The sequence below is a fragment of the Bradysia coprophila genome, unplaced genomic scaffold (assembly GCF_014529535.1).
Source record: "Bradysia coprophila strain Holo2 unplaced genomic scaffold, BU_Bcop_v1 contig_583, whole genome shotgun sequence".
NCBI lineage: Eukaryota > Metazoa > Arthropoda > Insecta > Diptera > Sciaridae > Bradysia > Bradysia coprophila.
The window spans coordinates 367,671-391,259 of NW_023503823.1; the positions used below are offsets into that span (position 1 = coordinate 367,671).

General features: G+C 33.9%; 2 protein-coding genes across 5 annotated transcripts in view; one reads left to right on the plus strand and one right to left on the minus strand.

Moving 5' to 3' along the window:
* Positions 1 to 23,589, minus strand: part of LOC119083231 (zinc finger protein 271-like) — a 700,255-nt gene that overhangs the window by 238,317 nt on the left and 438,349 nt on the right. The window lies entirely within an intron of this gene.
* LOC119083253 (monocarboxylate transporter 9) lies at positions 2,047 to 23,085 on the plus strand. 4 transcript variants are annotated; one of them, XM_037192928.1, is made up of 8 exons: positions 2,047 to 2,090; positions 2,280 to 2,511; positions 20,302 to 20,454; positions 20,536 to 20,643; positions 20,705 to 21,778; positions 21,843 to 22,239; positions 22,334 to 22,459; positions 22,526 to 23,085. In XM_037192928.1, exons 3-8 carry the CDS (start codon positions 20,314 to 20,316, stop codon positions 22,678 to 22,680), a joined length of 2,001 nt encoding a protein of 666 aa, XP_037048823.1. In that variant the 5' UTR covers positions 2,047 to 2,090; positions 2,280 to 2,511; positions 20,302 to 20,313; the 3' UTR covers positions 22,681 to 23,085. The 4 variants fall into 4 exon arrangements, with proteins under 4 accessions (XP_037048823.1, XP_037048826.1, XP_037048824.1 ...); XM_037192931.1 differs by lacking the exon at positions 2,280 to 2,511; XM_037192929.1 differs by lacking the exons at positions 2,047 to 2,090; positions 2,280 to 2,511 and adding an exon at positions 19,461 to 19,588.

A 23,589-nucleotide genomic window follows, 5' to 3' on the forward strand; every position in this document is an offset into this window, starting at 1 on the left:
GCTCTAAAGATTAATTAGAACGTTAATTTGCGTATTTTCATTTGTAATTAATTTTCCAAAACTGATAAATAATGTAGTTGGTCAGGTACACCTGCACGGTCAGCTACACCATCGTTTACCTTATTGCTTAGAATAACATTGTGCGTCGAAAAGGTCGAAATACCCCAACTCTATTGATGTTGACCATTCGCATAAAAAATCTAAAATTTTGGTTATTTCACTCGCTATTGTGCAATGAACGATCATGATCATTATTCACAACAAAACTGCAATATTAATCGTTCGCCAAATTTTGCACTTGATTTACGATGTAAAGAGGTCGAATTGTTTGTGTTTACATTCGATCAAAACTCACTTTCACTTTCATTGAACATTGAAGTGATTTGCTTCTGACTTTACTATAGAACACCAGAGACTATAGCTATTGAATTACACATTATTCACGTGAATTCCATTAAGTAACGCCAAATTAAAACATTTTGGAAAAATGAATCATTCGCTAATGCGGCGTACATTCCATGCCCCCGCACTATATACAACAAGAAAAAATCTTATCTAAAAATGTTTGAATGCGTGAAACCTACATTTTGCGAGGTGTTTCATGGCAAGTAGAATTTACAGTAAAAAAACCGAACCGGAAGAATTGTCGTCATTACAAATACTTACGACTAAAATAAAAACTTGCGTCACAGACCAAATACTTACTTATGACCATGATTATCGGTATTTGGTTTTTCTTCTTCTTCGGATTAAATTGCATCTCTTTGCATTAAAAGGAATTGGTAGTTAAATGGACAGTATTATCAACAACGTCATCAGCAAAAAATCAATTGATTCGGTTTTTGTTTTCACAGATAATCAGTGGGACGGAAAGTTTTAGGTTCTTTCGATAAACATTTGATTGTTTTGTTAGTTGCATAAAGAAAGTATGTCTTTGACGCATTTATTTTGGTTCTGCGAACCTGAAGAATGACTAACACATAAAAATTGCTATCAATTATGCCGTCCAAACTATACATTTGATTTCAATTATGCGATAGTGACACTGTGATAATTTGCGTCGCCTTCACCATGTGATAAGAGAAATTTGTAGGCAACAAGTGTTCGAATGTGTCCAACACCTAAACTAAGTCTAGACTGTATCAATTTGCAAAACTGAAGGCTTTTTACGTGTTGCACATATGCTAAACTGTTTATTTGACTCAGATGTGATGGAAGTACGTAAATAAGTCGTTTTCAAAGTTTAAATAAGAACACGATAATTGGTTGGTGAAACAACTAAGTTGGTTGATCAGAAACGGTCGAAAATAGCTTTTACAATAAATTGATTTGGATGGCAGTGTCAGCACACGGTTTTTAATTAGTAAGGAGCATTTAATTGCAAATTAAAGTTGCTAATTTTCTTGTTTATCGGATTGTCGCAAGGTGGAATGACAGACACATTGAATGAGCAAAAATTACGTAAAATTCTAGAACCCCCGTCAGTTCACAATATTGGACATAATCATTACGTTCATCAGATGAAAAGCGGTTCTAACTAGTCAAAGTTTACAATTTGCTTTTCCAGTTAAAGCGATTGAAGGTTTTATTTTTGATCGATTGACAATAATAATCGACTGATCTGAATAATAAAATATTGACGGCATGAGATAACCTTTTCAACTAATAATTATTTGAGTCGTTACTATCGATAACATCTGCGACTAAATTAGGAAACTCGCAAAAACGTTTCACTTGCCAGAAGGCCTAATATACGCGACATTGCACAAGTGCATATACTTTCTCCGTTGTACAATCAAACTAAAGGTCATATCGAATCCTTGATACCGAATGGTTTAATACTTACTACCATTGGTAACAGCAACGTAACGTAACGTTAACGGTTAACCTACCATAACGTTGTTGGTTTAACACATGAAATTTTTGTTGTTTTTTTTTTCTTCTTTTCATGTTTGTGTTGAAAAGAGCGACCATTCACAATAGTCGTACATTCATTTAGCAACTTCAAACAACCGCGAAGTTATTTCTTTTAGACTTCTTCAGTAACATTTCGACTTTTCGACGATCAAGTTGGATTTGGTTTTTTTAACGTAAATTTTTTTACTTAGTTTACGTCTTCCATTTGAATATCATTTTATTTATTTATTTATTTTCCTTTTATTTTCATTTCATTTTGTTGTTCTTCGGGTGTTCTGTCAGTTTTTTTTTTGTATTTTATTTTCGGTTTCTCATTTGCTCCGGTTTTTCGTTATTTTTAAATATTTATAAATTCAACAAAGTTCTATATAACCATTGTCGATTCAATAATTTTGTGGTAGTGCGTGTGTTTTTGCGGTTTTTTTTAATGGAAAATTGGTGATAATACGAATGCTACACTGCTACACATTGGATAGATTGAATTAAAATATTTTTATTTGAACACATGGACTGGAAAGTTCAAGTTTAATTTTGGTTTTTTTTGGGTGTACAACAGACTTAATTTTGGGTGATTAAATTTGGAGCAAACAGATAGTAAGTAAAATGAGATTACCTTAGAATTATTGAAATGAGAAGCTTACGTAAATTCGACAAACTTGCACGTACTTCATGTCTATATACTACGTTGATCAGCAATTCCAATTAAATTACAAACAGAGATATATGTTTCGATTAGAGACTGTATAAATTTCTGAAAATGTGGCAAAAATGAAAACATTTGAATTGAATTGGTGGTATTACTTTGTGCGACAATTGAACATTTTTCACAAGGTTTTCTTTTGGTGATTTTTTTTCTCTCCTTCAGACAGTCTAACCGTAGGCAATAAAAGTACCTTGATAGGCTTTCGGCGCAACCTCCAGATTTTTTCTTTCGTCATTTTGTTCTACGAAAATATTTAAAATTTAACATTTCTCAAAGACATCAGTTTGGGTGAATATATTTATTTGTAAATATTATTGTAAAAAGAACAAGTCACCGCGACTTGAATTGGCAACATTGGAAGTACACGAAATAAATTTACATTTTTATCAGTATGAAGGTACTGCTTGTGAATTAAGCGAAATTCTGATATGTTTCATTCAAAATTTGGCCGAAGGGAACATAGTTCAATGAAATTGTTTGTAATCTCATACTAAACTAGTCATTCATCGATAAACGCCGAATTTCTTGTTATAAAAGTATCTAATCGATTTGAGCAGATCAAGTGATCGATTAATCCGAAATTCGTGATGAAACTTTCATCATCATTTCATTTCCTAGAGACGCTTGTGACTCTTTTTTCTTTATATAAAACCGATTTCCAGAGACACTTAAAGAGGTGTGTCAAATGCCTTATCTGTACTCTATAAAAATGGTGTTTTAGTTTCCATTTAACGCCGACACATATTACATTTTGTTTGTTTTTCTTTTTAACATGCGTACCTTAATCGGCTGCAAACAGCTACACACGAGAAGAATTGATAGCGCATGACGGCATGACCTTAAGTTCTCTTTTACCACTGTGGATTTTCTTTTATCTAATCGGAACGTTAAAGGATTTGTGGAACAATAAAAACATTTCATGTGTCCTAAATTTAACTCATCGACGACAGATGGAAAAGTTTACTTTACTGGGGATGTCACATCTTGCAAGTATTACATAAGTCGCTTCAGATCAATCGAATTGAAACGTTTAACAAATAACTCAAATGCTAAAATTTAATGACAACAACGGCAAACGCTTCAAAAATATTTGTCAATACTCTACAAATGCAAATTGTATATATACAAACGAAGTAATAGATGGAATCGCTTGCTGCTTCCGAAAAGTTGGGAACTTATTCTCTTTCGAAACTTCTACACAATAGGCATTTAGTCGTAAACGAAATGTTTCATATTTACTATGAAATAAAAAGGGCTTCACAGTCGCTGGAATGTGTGATAAGTGTGATAACTTCGTCAGAAAAAAAACCCGCCAGTTTTTGTAACGGTTCCTTATCATTTTTTTTTTTATTAAATTTTGTGTAATGTTTGAAATGGTTTTATCAGAGATTATGATCGATTAGACATTACGCGAAGATTCCACCAAATTACGAGTCACAAAATCTGAATTAACTTGAGCCTTTGTTGACGAACTGAATTCAAAGAACATTCTATTTGTACTGAAATCAAAATTCATTCGCTTAATTGGTAAATTGTATTCTGATTCGACGTTTCTTTAAGTTTTCCCACAAAATTAATCCGATTAGTATGTTCTGAAGTACTATACCTCATTGTTCTGAGTAAATGAAAATCTAGTGCTTCAAAGTGTAAGAAACATAAAGAGAATGGGGTGCAAGCTTTAAACGTACTTTTGCTGTTTCATTGCTTCACACACACGTTCCTCTTAGTTCAAAGATGTGAACAATCGGTTAAGCAGTTGCCAGGGCGTTGCGTCAGTTTAAACAGTGTTTTTATTATACAAACGGAAATACAGACTCAGAAACAGCTGTTAAAACAACAAATAAAAGATTGAGATGATAATAACAATAAAAAAAATTAGTTCAGTAGTGCGTGACTTTGGTCTATGTAGGACATGAATGACCGAGCAAAAGTTGAGCTATTCGTTTAATCTAGGAAACATGACCAATCTTTCTAATTTTAAGCCCAAAAACAATGACGAAATGACGAAAAGGTAGCTCAATATAAGCTTTGTTTTTCCACTAATTTTGCAACGATGATAAGACGAAAATTATTTACAAATTTAGAGTCATCTACTTTGTTGTTCAACTGAACTGTAGGGGTGGCTATGAGTTCTACGCATCGAAAAAAAGCTTACTAAGAACAAAGTGACTGACATTCGCTAAAATTACAAATTAAACTCTATTGTTTGCCACGGATTAAATGATTAATGTGCGCACCCAATCGATCATAAATTAATCTCCTTATCTCACCAATTAACTCAAGTGGTTAAAAGATTGATTTTCGATTTTAATTGCCAAGTAATTAAAAAGCACTCTAACGGAGGTGTGAATCTGTTCTTGATGAAATATATTTTTCTCATAATCATAATTATGTTATACGATCGCGCAAAAAAATAATCTGCAAAGTGACGCTGGTGTTCTGCTGAAAATTTGCTAATGAAATTAATTTTTCGTTTAATTTTGGAAACATTTGGACGATGAAAATCAGCAGAGATTTTATTATTTTTTACAATTTATTCAAAGGCAATTTTGTTGCAGCATCCGCAGTTTAGCTAGGCACTCGCCTATGAAATTATCTAAAAATATCTAAAAATAAAAGAAAAGAAAAAAGAAAATTTTCCTAACATTTTCAGCATGTGAGTAAAAAAAAGTCACTAACTACGCATTATGAAGAAATAAAAATTGTTGAACTAACGTCATTCAGAATGTGGATAAACGAGCCTCCAATTTCCATTTTTCAAAACTCTCAAAATGAAATATTAATTTTTTTTTTGGTTTGTAGATCTATAAATAATTACGTAGACGATGTGCCATGTGATTCGACGACATGGTATGTGAATATATCGCTAAAAACACATTTCATGTATTATATAGTATCTGATACAACGCAGACCAATGTACCCATACTAAATATACATATATTCGTAATGTTAGAATGTGGTTTATTTAACTTTACTAAACGATATTCGTACATATACGACATATATTCCAGTTTTAGTTTTAACACACAAAAAATTCACATGAAACTTTAAATTGCCCCACGAGTGTTAAAAACTTTGAAGGTTATTCCAATTAGTGCATTTTTAAGAATAACTCAACTTTACAGGTAAAAATTATGAGTAAGCGCGCAGCTTTATGTCACTGGTTTTAAAACTCGTTGGCTTACGAAATTAAGCAAATTGAGAATAATTCTGATGGCGGGCATATTGTGCGTTTAATCGGACATCTATAGAGTGCATCACCTCTCGGGAGTTATGGCAAAAGATGGATGCATATAATGCTAAAAGTAAAGAATGGAAAAAGAGGACGAGAAAGGATTGGAAAATTCGAAGGAAAGATCTATGTAGGGATCTATGAAATCATTGCCATTTTCAATTACTCTTGCTAGACCTTTAGACCTTCAGAGTAACCTATAGTCGTCCTATCCATCGCTATAATTCAAAGCTGAATTGAAAACGAAACTTGGTATCTTTCGAGTATAATTCCGGTTCTTCCCTTTAATTAAAAGTTTACGCTTCATATTCTGTTCAATATTAATAGGTGTACGATCGTTAAAGGAAATTAATATTTTTCATTAAAATGAATAACAAAAAGTTCTTCGCATGAATGAAGCTGCAAAAGAATTTCCTTTTTATGCTTAATGCACTTACTTTGGAGCACCAGTTAAACGTACGGCTCGTTAAAAAAAAATATTCTAGAGACATGCTCTTAGTCTCTTTGATACATTAAACGTTGATTTTAAAATTATTTACTTAAATGAAATTATACAACGTCGTCGTTGGTCGTATGTGCATTGTGCATAATGCTTGCAAAAATCAGTTCGTGTATACCATTAAGCTTAGATTTATTCCATCGTGTTTTTTCTGGATCTGGCCATAAAATGATAATAAATTCTAATCATTGACGATCCATTTATGAAAAATGTATGTCTAGTGTTGCGTGCAGTCGTGTGTAGGATTTCGATTTATTGAAACAACTTCCTTTTTTTAATAAAAATCAATGGAAATGACTTCAAGGTAAAGAATTTCTTTTGTAAATAACTGCAGGTGACCGTGTGGACATCAAGGTTTTTTTAAAAGAAAATTTATTCCATTTTCTATTCAACAATTAAATTTGAAAACAAAACGCAGATAAAATTGATGATGAAGTGGTATTATCACATGGATTAGAAAATAGAGTCTGCATTTAGGCGTTTCGTACTTTCGATGATATCTTCATTAGAAAAATACTTTTTGAAAAATGTTTGACGACAATAACCTCCACAAATTTGATAGCTTTCAATAGGAAAGTTGATTCGTTTGTTGCAATTGGACCAGTTTCCACGTGTGGAAATTCACGCTATCCGCGGTATCCTGGATACCGGGAAGTTTTCAGAAAAATTCTTTAGAAACCGGGAAATCGAAAAAATCGGGAAAAATATGTGGCGAAAAATCAAATTTACGATTTTAGATACCGGGAAATTTGACTCGGATACCGGGAAGAAAACAAAATTTCCACACAAGCCAGTTTCGAGAAAATTCGGCTGGTAAATTTGCTTAAATTCGCATAAACTCCTGAGTTTTCTAAGAGACGGTCATCTGACACAAACAAATCTTTTTTTATTAAAACTAACATATTTGGTGGTTATTTTCGTCGTACATTTTTCAAAAGGGATTTTTGTAAAAAAAAGCTTTATCGAAAACGTAGTACCTAAAAAGCTCCCTAAAATAAGCTTTTCAGCAAAGCATCCATTCCTCTTAAAACTTTAATTACCGATGTCGTAACGCACAAATTACTAAACTAAACAACGAAATTGCATCAAATAAAACGTGTCGTCGTAACAACAGCTCTTCAATCAAACCCATCACCCGGACACATATATAATTATCTTCATTGTTTGTAGAAATATCATAAATTCCATCCAAAATCTAATTTACTGCTGAAACGCAAATGTTTAATCCTTCAATCATGTGACATACGGTCTACAATATATTTAATATTCACGAAAATTTTGATGAAAAAAATAAATATTTTCCCATAATCAACAATTTGCATTAGGTAAGACTGTTTGCAAAAAAAAAATTAAATTATTTATTGAGACGTTGGTTGTCGGGTTATCTAAAACCCCCAAGTCTTATGCATTTAAATATAGCAATGGACTGATAACATTTTTAAAAACTTGTTTTCTTTCACATACAATTTTCCAAACTTAAATTATGTTCGGTTGTAATATTCGTGTGCATGATGTGTGTATGTAACTACTACCGTCTGTACTTGAAAGGCAAACCTCATATATGTTTACTTTTGTTATTTTTATCTTTATGTGTAACTTACGAATTTTATGTTTATACGCAACTTAAATGTGTTAAGCATAAGCGACGCAGAATACAAGAAAAATGCCAACCCAACACGACAAACATTGCCATTGTGAATGACTTAGATCCATTTTATAAATTCAATTTATAATTAGACGATTCTCGTGGATCACAAAAATAGCAAAATCTCTAATCGTAAGATCGCGAGCAATTTAATATCAGTATATTGAACTACAACTGCGACTTATGTGATGTCTGTATGGTTGGCGCCGAACGAAACCTCTTTCGCATGCGATTTTTTTTATGTTGTTTCTTTTTCATGTTGTATGACTGAATATCGTTATACTATTGAGCCGGCCGGCTCACTGTTTTTTTGCAGACATTATGTACTGCGCAAGTTAAGGTTAAAGGAATTTTATTTTCTTGTACGTACATCATACATATCGACTAATGTTTTTTTTCTTGCTGTACCTCTCTATATTTATGTTTAGGTGTCACCATGTAATATTAATTCATTTTGCGTCTGAGCTCGTCTGACTATGTAAACAATTTTTTATTTTGCATAAAGTTATATTGCTAATATGTGGTGTTTCATTGATCGGTTTAATATGCCTATCTTGTAAAACTACTACCCGTCAATCCGACGCGTTTCGTTGAGCTGAATGTTTGGAATTCCGATGATATTATCGGTCTAAAGGAATTTCGAAATATTGCGCCGTATTAGGCTTGTTCTGAGACTTATTCTATTTTCAAAGTCGTTCATTGGCCAAACTGGCTGACTACTTATTGATAACGGTTTGGATGGAAGTTTTATATTTCTGTTGAAATACTCGAATGCTTGTTTGTGCACAAACAAAAATAAACAAAACGATTCAGATTATGTGCCAAAGTCAGCATTTACGAGGAGTAACATTTTTCGGGAATATGGTTGAATCGATTTCCTTTTTCTCAAATTAATCTAAGGGTGAAGACAGGTAATCTGTATTTTAACCTGTCACATACGGCCATTCATCTGTTATCGATAAGAACGACAAAAATAATGATAAGCAGATAAGCTCTGAGTAATATGGTTATTTATATATGAAAATGCATGTTAAAAAAATTGAAGTACAAGATTTGAAATCAACATATCAACAATACTGGTCATCTGCTTGCGTCTGTAGGAGGTTAAATTTGAAGAGGTAACCTAAATGTATTAACTAGCAGCTTTTTCTGTAGCAGACTTTCAGTCTATGGTCAACATAACTATTGAGTCTGCTACTTCTTTCGATCGGTTTTTTAACAGTTTGATACAAAATCTTTTACTTCATTTGGTTAAATATAGATTTAACATAGACACTTTATCGAGGTCTTATCACTTATTTAGTCGCTGTTGCTGATAATAGATGCCAAAGCCGTACTGAACTACCTGTTATAACAGCACTCCACATGAACAAATTCTTAAGATCCGTTACAACAATATGTCTTAAACAGAGAAACGCATTTCCTGCCAATTTAATTAATTATGGGTCTTATCTTGTGAAGCTGTCGTTTATCGTATTTATTAATTATAATTTCAAACCCTCTGCACAGAACTGCAACTTATTGTTGTTATTAAAAACATTTTTATCAATTTATTCGTCAATATCATTTTGACTCCCGAATTCTATTGGCTGTCTGCACAATGAAGCGATTATCTTGCTCAATCGTTCTGAAGAATATCAAACATTAAATACAACTTCAAACATATCGCATATCGTCATCGTTTGGATTTTTCATTATCTGGCGGGCATTAATATTGAATTTTGTTTGAATCAATAAATAATTTTTTGAGAATTTCAAAATTTTCCATTCACTTTTTTTTCCGTAAGTCATAATTTACACTCATTTAAGATTAACATGCGAGATAAGCACAAAAATAAAATCATCGGAAAAGAACCAGCAACATAAAAGAAACAGAACGTTTACACTTTATTGGGTTGAGAACTGAAATTGATACAATGTATGTGGCCGCCTCATGAGTGTAATGGTAAAATCGACACAAGACTTAAGTTCGTAAATAAAATATTTTGTGTGAACGAAATTGTATTCTTGTTCGTACTCTAACCCTGAGAACGTAATAGGATGAAAATAAAACTAAAATAAAATGAAGCCGATCAACATCGGGTACGCAATTTAAGTACCAAAGCTGAACCAACTGAAACACTTAAAAAATACAATGCAGAAGTTTGTTCCTTCGTGGAAAAACTATCGGCTGAGTTCGTCTCGTTTTTATTATTTCGTCATTTCATTGATAAATATAAAAACCACGTGCTCAGTTTTAGTATACGTATAAGTTGTCATACAACATGTTATGATCTGTAGGTGGCTACGCAACACTACAACTGCATTCATTAACAAGGCATCAGAACAGTCGGAGCGTTTGCTGCGACTTAGCCCCGTACAACCCGTAATCCTATTTCGTCCGCAACCATAATACGTCCGTAGCCCTAAAAAGCCCGGAACCCTAATACGTCTACAACCCTCTAATGCGTCTGTTACCAAAATGCAAGTCAAGTTGGGCATTGTCAAATTTACTGAAACTGTTCATTTTTAAAATTGCGCATAGCGCAATTACGAAAGCCCGTACGAAGTACCTTTCAAATAAAACCAACAATTTACGACATTATTTTAGAAACCCAAAATTTCTTGCCAACTTTCCATTGGGTATTCAATTACTTCTCAAATGAAACAAAAACTAGCAAAATCGGATGAGATTTACTCGATTTAACTTTTTTGAAACTTTTTTCGTCACGTTCTTTTCGGTATTCAATTACCTTCCATAAAAAACAAAAACTAGCAAAATCGGATGAGATTTACTCGATTTATGTGCAAAAAACACTTAGGGCCGAATAACGACCTTTGAGCCCTCCCAACAAGCCCACGTTGCATCTTACCCAAAAACAATGTTCAGCAACTTTGTTCTACTCGTCAATACCTTTCATTTGATATATCACAAGCAGCTATTGCGTGCGTATTTCGGTAGATATCGTCGAAAGACTGAAAAACACCTATAGGGCCCTAGCTCTGGAGGGGCCGACCCTACCATGCCCATTTTCGAACTTGACCTTACTTTTGTCGATACCAATCGGGGAAAAAAAGAATTTTGAAAAAAGGTTGTGATTTACTCAAGCTAGAGGGGTCACGGACGGACGGACGGACGGACGGACGGACGGACGGACATTTTTTTTATTGCGGATTCGTCATCTATGAACATAACCAAATGCTTTGCCCTTACTGTCTGCTTCCAATTCGACGTGTTACAAACGGCATATTAATCTTATAAGCCCCCAGTACTTCGTACGGGGCTAATAAAATATTTTCATCGGAAAATGTCGGACAGCATAGTGGTACGTTTTATGTCGTATTGTATATGAACTATATGTCGTTGTTATGTGTTTGCCTAACAAACGTACATTACTTTGATGGTCACTGGTCATTGAACTGTTCGCAATTTCCTAACCAATTAAACATTCCAACTGACGTCTTAACGAAACGAAGAAGTAAGCGTAAAAAAATGGTTTTTATTTAATCGAAAAGCGCAAATTTCGATACATGCGAGATGTTGAGTTCTCGCAACATTGCAGATCGTTAAAAAATGAGGAACGGACACACAAAAAAACAGTTCAAAGAATTTTTGCCGCAATTAAGAGTTTGAAATTGATGTTGACCACCTCAAGCCTTTAATTCATTATACGAATTAAAATTATGGTAATTTTTTTAGGAGAATTATTTCGATTAAATTTTTGATTAAAACGGCTGCTTAGTCAGTGTTACACGTGCTGCCAATATTATAATAAATTTACTTAGATATTAATGATGATGATGATGAACGTTACATGATGTTAGCGCCCATCTACACGATCCCAATGAAAAATTGCTATTAAAAAAATTGATCAAAACAAACAAGCGTTAGGAGATGAAAGTAAAAAGTAGTTCAGGTCAACAGTCCACGAGGTATTAGAACCAAAGATCATCACACTAACTCATCTGTTATCGATAGTGACGACAAAAATAATGACAAGCTCTGGGTAATATGGTCCTTTATATAGCAAAATGCATGTTAAAACAATTGAAGTACAAGATTTGAAATCACCCGATTACAAATACTTTGATCGATGGAAGTAATAGACCCGATCATAATACTCGTCATATGCTTTCCATGTGTAACAGGTTAAGTGCGTCACACGCAGAGTGGGGTATGGACTTCCGTGAGTGACGATACATATATTGGACCTATTTGTGAGATATGAGATCTGAAAAACATCGATCTTACCGTGACAAAATTTGCACATAAATTTCCGGTAATAGTTCGCACAGGTAGTATTTACGAATATATTAAAAGTACATTCACATTCGACGTCCGAGATATTGGTTAGCAGATAAAGTTCAAATAATTGTGAATTCATAATGCATTTGAAAGACCTTACACGCAACAAATTACGATCGTGGAACAGATATACTGGCGTTTTACGATTTTCGTGATATTTGCATAATTTGTTAGCCAGTTGACTCATGGATTTGCTATTTTAAAAAAAAACGGTGAAGATATTATCATATCTGATCTGTACATTAGATACGCGTATATATTGGGCATCACCTAAAGTTTTGGTACAAGACAAAAATTGAATTATTTGTATATCGCACGAAAAACCATATTGTCTCACGCACATGTTTCTTGTTTACTTTAGATTCAACACATGTAAACATGCAAAACTGAGGATAGTATTTATCATCGAGAACAAAACGTTCTCTCTTCCAATATTTTTTTTTCATTCAATAAACAACACACACACAAAAAACACGACTACATTTCTGTATCATCTCTGTCCTAAGGCTGCGATTATATGTGAAAAGTAATAAATAGACAAAAAAAAGGAATTCGTAGAACTCTCCCAAATCATATAATGAAGCGGCTGTAACTCAAAAGACATTTCACACAAAAAAAGGTTTTTTTTTCTTCTTCTCTGTTGCAGAATGATAATCGAAGTGTTCAAGAAAAAGGGACGCTGCGTTAAAGGCAAAATGTGTTAATTTCATTGAAGATTCGTCTCCACTTTGTCATTTGCGATTTCTTCTCTACGAGTGTATCATTTTGGTACATTCGGTTAGTTTGCTTTATCGGTTATCGATAACGACGACAAAAATAATAACAAGCTTTGGGTAATATGGTTATTTATATAGCAAAATGCATGTTAAAAAAGTGAAGTACAAGATTTGATATTAACCGGTTAAAAATCGATGTAAGTAATATGCTTGCTGTCTGTAACAGGTAAAATGTTGGAGATAGAATTTTTGTTAACAAGAGTCAGTTTCATGAACAGCAGTGTCTAGTGTATAAAATACTATCTGATCTTAAGTAAAAATTAAATTCAGATATCAATTCCATCTGATGATTTTTAGATAAATAAATAATTTCATCACTTGTTTCATAACGATCGTTCACGATAAAACAAGCTCTTGTTGATGATCGTTGTTTGTTGTTAGTTATCTTTCATGATCGAACATGTCTGACAGAGCATTGGTTCTTATGAATGAATCTCTTCTGTCTACTTGCATTCTATTGGGTGATCTCACCTGTGTTGTATTAATGCTGCAAAAGTTGAACATATCGCCTGGATGGATGGACCCATACGTGCAGGTAGAAGTAGCATGTCTATAAAACAATTAATTTTAAGCGCCATGCGCCACTATTTAATTTAATATTTTCGGCGATACCAGTTTTGAAATAAAAGTGAATTTAGTATTCATAACTCGTTGGAATTTTATATTCAAGTTTTGGAATTAATTTGGCAACTTTTTGCTACTTTTTTTTTCAATTGCAATAAGGTCTAGTACGCGTATTGTGTGAAAATATTTCAGTTATTCAATCTTATATAACATTAGTATCATTCAATAATGCTGACGGTAAAAATTCTTTTTCTACGTTGACTCTAACGAGTGTTGAAGATGCAGATGAGTCACACTTGTTAAGACAAACATGAAATGTGGTAAGGTGCGTTCATAACGCTAATAATTTCATCGTATCTCATTATGCAGTTTAAAAAAAAAGAAAGAAAATCTTGACATTTTTTCTCGGTCTTTAACTGTAACCGAATTGTTTTGACGTCATTTTTCTCAATAAATCGACAGTAAATGGCATACAATTTCCGGAATTTCATTAATCGATCAACAAATTTACATATTTTTTATTGATTTCACGATGCGAATCTTTTTTATCAATCAAAGTTAATAAAGTCGAGTTAGTTCGCTTTAATAATTTTAATTTTTTTTTGTTGTTTTATATATAGAATTACAGTGAATGGGTTTATCAATTTCGGCGGTGAAACCAGTTTAGTCCGGTTTACAGTGCTGTATCCAGTTAATAAATTCATCAATAATTTGTCGATAATTTAAAACAATTTTCTGAGTTATTTATATATGACACAATTAGAATTGTCTCACATGTCTTCTCATAGTATATCATGTCACAGTTGCTGATTATTATTATACATTTTAAAATGCAAATGTTTTTCTTCCAATCAATAATAAAATTCAACCTCAACCCAATGTAGACTGTAATATAGAATAATTATCGACTTTCTAAAATTTATAAATCACACAAATCAAACATAAAAAAAATCATTTCAAATTACTTCCACAATGCAAATAGCGTGGCAACTAATCTAAAGCGACTTTTAATTATAATGAAGCATATCAATCATGAGGTCAGATCAATTTTCTTTGAGTAAACAAATAATATTTATTAGCAGAGGGAAATAAATAAAATATTTTTGCCGTTTCGCGTAAACTTTTCTATTAAACTGCACTTTATCTCGCGCTCTTTGTGTAACACTGTCAATGTTGAATGTTGGAACTTGCATTGAAATTGCAAATTGTTTTAATTTACTGAAATGCAACAAATATGTGCAATAAATTAAATTAAATTAGAATTTTAACAGAACAAGGTTCAATGTCCTCACTCCAGACAATATTTACAATTTACACAGAGAAAAATCTCGGATTGAATTGAAATCTCATTCGGATAACATCATCTAGGATACGCTACATGTTTGACTTTTTTTCTTCAAATAATGGATTCCTGTCGAATTTCATATCCAGAGAAGAGTATACTATTTGCCTTATACTCATAATCTAGTGAGGTTTATTTTTGAAACACAGAATAGGACAAAACTTTATTTTGAAAGGACACGTGCCAGCTTCAATTGAATATTTTCGGAACATTGCATCTACTGTTACCATTTAAAACATAATCATTAACCATCCGTACCAGTACAATCATTGAATCTGAGACTTCTTTTGATCTAGGTTACTTTTTTAAATCTTTTACTTCCTCAGATTTGACACACACACTTTTATAAAACCGAATAAATCTTTAATCATTGCTTAACTATGTCAACAAATGATTTCTTTTATATGGAGTCACAAACGCACTGACGTGGACATCATTCTTCAATGTCCTCTTTGAGGACTTCTCCGTAATTCAGTGTTGCCACACAGAGTTGTAACTCGTGAAATATGCAATAAGGAGATAACATACATTTAAGACCTGTGCGTCAACACTGAATCGCGGACGTACTTTATGGATGTCCTCTAGCGTTGTTTCATCTTTATATTAACTAAGAGTCGGTTTAGGTTTGACTTCATTCTTCAGTGGAATTAGATATTATATTAGATTTTAAACGTAAACCTCGCGTTACCTTGCCTTTTATTTGCTATTTGTTCAAACTGAAGTCAAAATTATCATTATCGTGCGATAGTTACACGAAAAGGCTTCAACTTATTATAAAATGCAGGTTGTTGTGAGAGGCAAATAACCTGTTTCACAAGTTAACAAGTCAAGAAAATATTACTATAATTAAGTTGCATTGGACAATTATTGCAAAGGCCAATATCATTTTGAAGGATTGAAGGTCAGTCAATTTTAGATATTTTTGGAACGGGAATCTTACAAAATACTTAATGGAATGAAAAGAATTGTGTAGAAGAAAGCCATCTTAGATTTGTAGCCTACATTTAGGCAGAAAAATATTCGTTTTTTGTTAATTTTTCTGAACAAAAACCTTTTTCTGAAAAAGTAAAACCATCAAAGCACGCAAAAGTGTTACTTTTAAAGGACAAATTGGACAAATTGTGGATGATAACTTATCACACTTGGAGAAAACTTTGCAGATATTTTTCCGCCTCAATGTAGGCTACACATTTGCAGAGGGTTCATTGCTCTTAAAGATTTTTTTAATAAAACTCCATTATATTCGCACTATACGGTTTCAACGTTAATCGACATATGTATCTGTATATTCCCAAATAGATACAGAAACCGTGCAATCAATCATTCTATTAATACCATTCTTAAGTCCAAGAAATGACTTGCTGACTTGCTAAAATGAGTATGCTATGACTTACACTGTTTCGTCACTTTTTTTCGGTACACCATCGTAATAATGACCTTGACGTTGCCAATTTTCTAAACCAAATTTTTTATCGATCGAAAATTGAATCCATAGTTCAGTTTTTATTACGTACATAGCTTCAATCATCTTAATTTGTAACGAATTAAGAATAAATTATTTTTGGTTGAGTTATTTTTAATAAAAAAAAAAATGTAATAAAAACGCTGCAGTAGGTCTATTGGCATGTTATAAAAATACAATGAACACAAATTGGTTTATTCACAAATGGTGTGCTTGCTAAATAGAATTAAGCTCAAGTTCGTAATTTGAACACTGTCTTCTACTCTGTCAATAATATTGATATCTCAATTAACTTGTAGTAAATTCGTAAATTGATTGTAAGGATAGGATTCCAGTCATTGCTCGTTATTAAACAGCCTCGATGAAGCGGGTAACAGTGGCAGAGACAGAAATATGCGACATGAGAAAATGCGACAATGTCGTAAAGTTTGCATTTTCTTAGCGCAACATTTTTGAATTTGAATATTTAAGAATTCGATTTTAATTGACTGAACACAAGAAATAATCAAAATTTTACTAATTACTGCTCGCTACAGCTCAAACCTGGCCTGAAACGAGAAAATCTAATTTAAATCAGGTTGGGTTTAGGCTTTGAATTGATTGATCACAGGAACTGAATCAGCGAAAATATCATCACATAAACTGATTCAGAAAAAATCTCAGGTCTAGAATCTAGACCATTTAGATCACAGAAAATGAATCAGATCGTTTGAGTGCTAGCCTTGGTACATATCTCAATATAACAAATTATTTGGATCTATTCACATAAAACCAAATTTAATGTTTATGAAAGCGAGAACATTTGCCACGGATTTTATGTTTTTGAAAACATTGAACAACGATTTTAATATTTATGGGAACACCGGAACACTGTACACGGATTGTACATTGTTAAACAATTATTATAAATAAAATCATAGTTTTGTACACTTTTTCACAAGAAAACCGAAAAATCATCAGAATCAACCACATCAAAACAAGAAATTTAATTTAGAATTTTCTCAACTGTCACTTTTTCCTTGTACCACTTTGTCGCAATATGACGCAACGACAAAACGACTCTGCCACTGTTACCTGCTTCATCGAGGCTGTTTACTCGTTATGTGTTTATTTGTATTGTGACCAGTTGTTCGTATCAAACGACGTTCATGAACTAGAATCATTTGTTATCGACGGTGACGATAAAAATTACTAATTTTTGTAACAGAAGAAGTAGCAGATTGTCCAAGTGTCAGATTTTTTTTTATTTTGACAATTCTTTAGAAAATAATTATTGAAAATAGGGTCTGAACAATACCCTCCCTAGTAACCAAACTACAATTATTAAGGTGGTAGATACGTTTATGAATCACTGCTACTTTGTTCGCTCGTGTTGTTGTTGTTGTGTTTAAGCCATATTAAAAATCAGCGTTTCTCAAACTTATTTTCCCCCCTAAGTCGATTTTTTGAGAGAGTTTGGATGCTAGAGAGAGTATTGGTCTGAATAAAAAAAATCACCTTCTAAAGATCCTTCAGATTAGAGATGTTAGAGATCTTCGTACCATAGAAAATATTAATATTTGGAGGCTGATGGTATCAGGAACAGGCTTTGGATTGATTTCGTTAAAACTTGATTTAAGATTTCTTGGTGTGACTTAAAACATACAACACATGATGCAAGTGTAGATACGCAATGAAAGTATACTCTATATGTACGGTCTAATGTCAACGGAGCGGAGGAAACAGCGATTTCATATAAACAAACTCATCTCTCAATGAAAATTATCGAAAGGTGAATTTTTTTATATGAAATCGCTATTTCCTCCGGCTGGTATGGACAGACCATACCTGGTTTGTACATTTATTGTAGATGTATGCATATTGGGTGGCTTTTTGACGTCTGACATACGATTGTTTAATGCTAGTAGCAGTGCTATGATAAAATCAACCACGAATTTTGCGACCGAATTTGTGAGTAACTAGGCAAGAAATACCTTTGCGACAATATTTTTGATTGATTTAATATATTTGGCCAGTCTATTTTTAAAACACAGGTGTAAATCTGCATAATATGAGTCAGTTACATGAGACATCATTTTCCACCAGTAGCACACAGAAGCGCTTTTTTGAAACAAAAAAAAATAATTCTTAGTTAACGACTTCATAACAGTGGAATATGCCATGGAAAGATTTTCAATTTATTTTTATCTTAAAATATTTTTTTGTTAGGAATATTTTTTGTAAATTTCGTATATATTTGTTTACCGCTATGACTATGTATGTGAAACAGTGTACGCACGGAATTTTCACAGATTTTTTGTGTTATTTTTTCGTTTAAAAAAATCAAGCAATCAAGGTTAGGTATGTGTGCCGGCGAGCTAACACCAAAGTTAGGCGCCGGCGCCGAAAACAAAATCGACTAGTACACATCTAAAAATCTGAAATATGTTGTGCAGATTGAATGTACATTCAAAAGTTAGCTTTTAAGATTGTACAGCGAAAGGAACGAACACTAAACATTCAATAAAAGAAATTTAAATCAAAAGAAGTAAAAGATTCAGAAATATAATGCCGATACGATATTCTTGTCTTGGATGGAGGGTTGCATTTCACTACTGTCAAAGGATCTGAGATGTTAAGTCAGAATACCAACAGTATAAAATAGACCAGGCAGGAGCGCAACGATTTAACTACGGACCATAATTATCTAGTTTACTGATATTTTGTGAATAAAATTAATTCAATTTTTGTCACCGTTCATTTGAGTTCATTTTCATACAGTGTATTAGGTCCCTTATTTGACGTATCAAATAAGAACCGCTACTGCCTGGTTTATTTTACTCTTTGCATTGAATTGAAAGAGTTTCCGATAGCTTTAAGCTTCTTTTGTATTCCACTGAAATGTTCCAATTTTCCAATGAAGATGCTCGGAGCTTTCGAAAGCTCTCCAAAGCACACAAACAATGCGATGTTTTGGCTTAACAAGGTTGTATCTGCTTTCATCTGCATAAGCTTCTTCTGTTGGTAGGATCCAAAACAGTTCAAATCAATGTCAAAGTCAGAGTGATTGATGTTATTAAGTTGGAGGTGTTAAAATGTGTCATGTCTGTTGTGTATACAGACGTTTTACTCGTTATTTACAAACTTAGTCATTTTTGTATAAGTTAAATTTGGTGGATTCTGGTTAGTTTAGTTGTTAAGCAATATTATCGCATTTAAGTGTACGTCACCGATATTTTTCGATCGGCACACACTTCTAACGATGGCGTTTGAAAGTTGTTCTTGGATACAAGCGGAAAATCCACCGTCAGTATTCAATCGCATTAATTTGACAAGCCAAATTGAGTAACAAAAAATAGTTCAAATAGACTTTTCACTTCAAAATAAAATGAAAATTAGAAAAACGAAAAAATTCCCCATGGCTATTGATTATAAACAACGTATTTCGTGATTGTTTCATTTTGTTTTCCTTCGAAAATAAAAAGAGAGAAGAGAAGAAAAAAAACAATCTAATGATTTGCTGATCGTTAAATAAATTAACTTTTGGCTGAATGTGTATCTTTTGAATGAAAGATGACGAATCTTAAGTGTGAAAAAAGTCTAAACATTGCAAACAATATATATAAAGCATACAGCGAAAGATATCTGTGTACATTCGATGTATTTTAATGAGTTTCTCTGGTTGTTGCTTAAAATAGACCGGCCAATGTTTGAGTAATTGGTTTCGTTTCCCTTCAAAATGTATATGGCCTAAAATGGAGTGCGTAGATAATTTGCGTCATTTTGTACCAATTTCACCCGTTTGCTTCCCTTTCATTAGAGCAATCAAAGTATACAACCAATTCAATCACATCATTACGTCGTTCTGTTATGAATTGTTTACTTTCCATTTGCAGATTCGTTGAAAAATGCCACCGTCCAATACAATTGCGACAACCGATCCGAAGCAACAACATGAACAGAATGGCAATGGAGTTAAAGAAGTCATGAACCTTGAACCTCCAACGACTACAATCGTTGTGCCTCCAGATGGAGGATGGGGATGGGTGGTAAGTAGATGGAGAAACGAGTCTCTACTCCTTCGACATCATCTGCAGTGAAATTGTGGGATAACTTATTACATCTTTCAGGTTGTTGTTGCATCCTTTGTAAGCAATGTCATAGTTGATGGTATCGTTATGAGCGCTGGAATGTTCAAAGAACCAATGACAAAAGACTTTGGTGCATCAGCATCAGCCGTACGTTCGCACTGACTATCTCCAAATTCCATCTCTTATTAACAGTTTTCCTTTCCCACAGATTTCGCTAGTATTTTCACTACTCAGTGGATTCTATTTGATAGCCGGCCCATTTGCTGCCTCATTAGCCAATAGGTATGGATTCAGACCGATCACAATAATCGGATCTTTTATCGCATCGTTTGCATTCGGAATTTCCTACTTAGCGGACGGTGTAGTGTACATGTATATTATTTACGGTGTGATTGGCGGAGTCGGATTCAGTATGATCTATATTCCGTCTGTCATTATTGTCGGATATTATTTCGAGCGATGGAGAGCACTTGCAACTGGTGTTGCGTTGTGCGGCAGTGGTGTCGGAACGTTTCTGTTCGCACCGTTTAATGAAGCCATGATCAAAGCAGTAGGATGGAGAACCACGCTGCTAATTCAAAGTGCCATAATATTGACGTGTACAATAACCGGTTCAATGTATCGGCCGTTGAAACCAATCCAAGTGACTGTTGACGAAGAACAGGAAGAGAAGAAAATTATGCTTCCGATCGTTTTCACAAAACCATTACCGGAAGGACGGTATGCGTTCAGTGTACCGAATAGTGTACATAACACATGGATCGGTGCAAGCAATAACACGACCTATCCAACAGCAGCCGAGGTCTTCCGTGGCATGGGTGCCAATATGGAACGCACTGAGAGACGAACATCATCGTCAGCAACTCCTCCAACGAATGTTTTGACATCCGTTACGTCAAAAAAATTGGAGCAATTGCATCGGGCTCAACGTCGTTCGTCTGGCCACTCGACTCCTGAACATGATCATCAACAGCCGCCATTGTTCAATCTAACCAAGGAACTCAATACTCTCGGTGAGGCAGACGAAGAAAATGAAAATGACACTCTGATTGATGAGGAAATCAAACCTGTCAGCTTGATGGAACGTAGACACACTGTATCTGGTCGTCGTCCGATTCTACCGAAAAACCGAAAAGGTGCCTTAACCGACAACCGTCCTATGTATCGTGACGATGTGTTCTTCCATGGATCACTTGCTAGAATTCCCCAGTATCAGTCACAATCTTCACTGGGCTACCACATGGCTGTTACTAGAATGCCAACGCAACATGACGTCGAAGAGGTTTGTGTGTTTAAACCTCGTAGATCGTTTCAATTGTATTCTGATCTGATTGATTTCCATTCAGGAGGAGCAAAATCGCTGTGCTGTGTGTTCTGAGGCTGTGCGTCGAACACTGGCAACTATGTTAGATCTTAGTCTGTTAAAGTCACCATCCTTTATGCTGCTAGCATTGAGTGGTTTTCTCACGATGATGGGCTTCTTCGTTCCGTTCATGTTCATGAAAGATCGAGGTGTTCAAGAAATGGATGAAAGTACGGCCGCCTTCACAGTGGCAGCGATTGGCATTGCGAATACAATTGCTAGGATCGTTTGCGGTATATTGAGTTCATTCAAAGGGGTCAACGCGTTGTGGTTAAACAACGTTGCCATTACACTCGGTGGCATTGCTACAATGTTAAGTGGATTGTATTTGACTGAAGCGTATCAGTTCACGTACGCAGCTATTTTTGGAGTTGCCATTGGTAAGTGTGGATATGTTTTAAAAATTAAAATTTGGAACTCCTTACCTTCTCGAGTACAACAATCCAACTATAATCCCCAAATTTATTTCATCAGCTTGCTTCTCGGCACTACGATCTCTAATAGCTGTTGATTTGATGGGCTTGGAGAAATTGACAAACGCTTTCGGTATTCTTATGTTATTCCAAGGATTGGCGGCTGTTATGGGCGGCCCAATAGCCGGTAATTGTTTGATTTTCTCTTCAAAAGTTTTAAGATTTAACTTTCGATCCGATTGGCCCCGACTAGGTATGCTATACGATGCCACAAAGAGTTTTGACTATTCTTTCTACTTTGCCGGTGCATTGATAACCCTGTCCGCCATTCTCTGCTATCCACTCAATTACGTCAACAAATGGGAAAAAGCGAGAGCTGAGAAAGATAGTAAGAAACCTGCCGTTTAACCATCCGTGTTGAGCTGGATATTCAACACGACATGAATGTAGGGGGCCCGGTAACTACAAAGACGTTACTATGAGGTAAGGCAAGCGCAATCGAAATTAGCTGCAAACCTGCAATACTTGACAATAATTTTGAAACGGACAAGGGAAATTGAATGGGAGCGTACACGATGATGTGTTGGAGTGTTAGGCTCTGAAGTGAAGAACATATAATTCACTGGTCATTCCTTTTCCTTTTTTGACAATTTTACGCATAAATCCATCCCAATTATGTAGTGACCGTCAAGCTTAAAATGAGAATTATTTAACGCAAATTTTTTTTATTCTTCTGTATAATCCAAGACCTCAATGGTATAAACGCTATGTAGTCCGCAAACAAAACAGAGCACACGAAATCCGATTGAATATCAAAAAAAAAAATTAAAGAAAAATAAAGTTCCGAGAACTTAATTTTAAACAAATGAGAGAAAAGACCGAATTCAAATCAATTATACTGTTTTGCCTTACATTACTTACGTATAGAAATATCATTGCATAAAACGTAAAATTTATTTTAATTTTTAAGCATTTTTATAAGCTCAAGACTTAATAGTTTAGTGGTTGAATAATAATTTCTTTTCCTTTTTTTTTGGTTTTAAATACTAAGTTTTAAGAAGGCATATTATTGTGGCACAGTCACGTCTTTTAATTTTAATATTTTTTTCTTGTAAAAATTTGTATTCTACAGCTGAAGAAAAGGTGCATAAATGTTAATAATACAATAAAAATTATGAATACGCGAAACACATCACCGCTGGAACATGATCTAACAATATTTTTAATTCATGAGCAATTTTCAATATTAGAGGTATGCGAGCCGTCTAAGGTACAGCTGTCCTGTCCCCGATTCAACCCTAATCCCTAAAAGGTTCT

Excerpts from the sequence above, each read along its gene's own strand:
- LOC119083253 (XM_037192928.1), top strand. The coding sequence starts at position 20,314 with ATGCCACCGTCCAATACAATTGCGACAACCGATCCGAAGCAACAACAT. Across the intron at positions 21,779-21,842 it reads CGCAACATGACGTCGAAGAG|GAGGAGCAAAATCGCTGTGC; the intron begins GTTTGTGTGTTT and ends ATTTCCATTCAG. Across the intron at positions 22,460-22,525 it reads TATGGGCGGCCCAATAGCCG|GTATGCTATACGATGCCACA; the intron begins GTAATTGTTTGA and ends GGCCCCGACTAG.